General features: G+C 57.2%; 1 protein-coding gene across 1 annotated transcript in view; it reads left to right on the top strand.

The window, feature by feature from the left end:
- The window catches only part of COL4A1 (collagen type IV alpha 1 chain), a 77,574-nt gene that overhangs the window by 60,227 nt on the left and 16,482 nt on the right, over positions 1 to 865 (top strand). Inside the window, exon 41 of the mRNA XM_040267449.1 lies at positions 365 to 550. Within this exon, the coding sequence (XP_040123383.1) occupies positions 365 to 550 (186 nt within the window). The remainder of the gene's footprint in view (positions 1 to 364; positions 551 to 865) is intronic.

The following is an 865-nucleotide window of genomic DNA, read 5'->3' as shown; positions in this document are numbered from 1 at the left end:
CACCGTCACTCCTTCGGAGCCGAGCTCCTTGGGGTGCATATAACACCTTCTTCATTCGCCTGTGGATGGAACAAGCCCCTAGTTTCCGCAGTGCCATACCTTGCAGGCTTGGCTCCACATGTATGCAAGTCCCTTTGCCAAAGAACACATGCTTTAAAGAGCATAAGGAGTAATGGCAGGTTCTGGGTATCCTCAGCCTCCTTTTCAGGTGGGCTGTGGCCGGAGTCGTTCAGTAGACAGGCAGGAGAAGGCCCCCGGCTCTGGCTTCCCCCTGGGGCCTTCTGGAGGCGCCTCCCTCCTCCGTGGTGCACTGAGCTTCTCTTCCTCCCTGCGTTTCACCATCTCAACCGTCTTTACTCTCCAGGTTCAAAGGGCGACGTGGGCTTCCCAGGATTAGCCGGGAGCCCAGGAATTCCTGGATCCAAAGGAGAACAAGGATTCATGGGTCCGCCGGGACCACAGGGACAACCGGGATTGCCAGGGACCCCAGGCCACGCGGTAGAGGGGCCCAAAGGAGACCGCGGCCCGCAAGGACAACCCGGGCTGCCAGGTGAGGATGTTTAACGAGCTCAGAGCTGGGACCGAAAGAGGGACAAAAGTACGCGGGTGTGACACGAATAAGCAGTCTTGAATGAACTTTATGTTGAGAAGTGTGCAGCTTTTTTTACCCCTTGAAACTACTGAAGGCTCTGGGCCTCTGGCACTCGGGCCTCTGTTGGATGGTGCTTTTCTCATGTCCTTTCTGTCAAGGAATGTAATAGGCACGGCAGGTGACTAGGGGGAGGGAGACAGGACATCACGGAAAGGACTGGACCACGAGGGCCACGCGCGGTGGTGGTTTAGGGCCACGCGCGGTGGTGGTTTA

Source organism: Oryx dammah, unplaced genomic scaffold (assembly GCF_014754425.2).
Source record: "Oryx dammah isolate SB20612 unplaced genomic scaffold, SCBI_Odam_1.1 HiC_scaffold_24, whole genome shotgun sequence".
In the NCBI taxonomy this organism is placed as follows: Eukaryota; Metazoa; Chordata; class Mammalia; order Artiodactyla; family Bovidae; genus Oryx; species Oryx dammah.
This window is presented reverse-complemented; position numbering and strand designations above follow the sequence as displayed.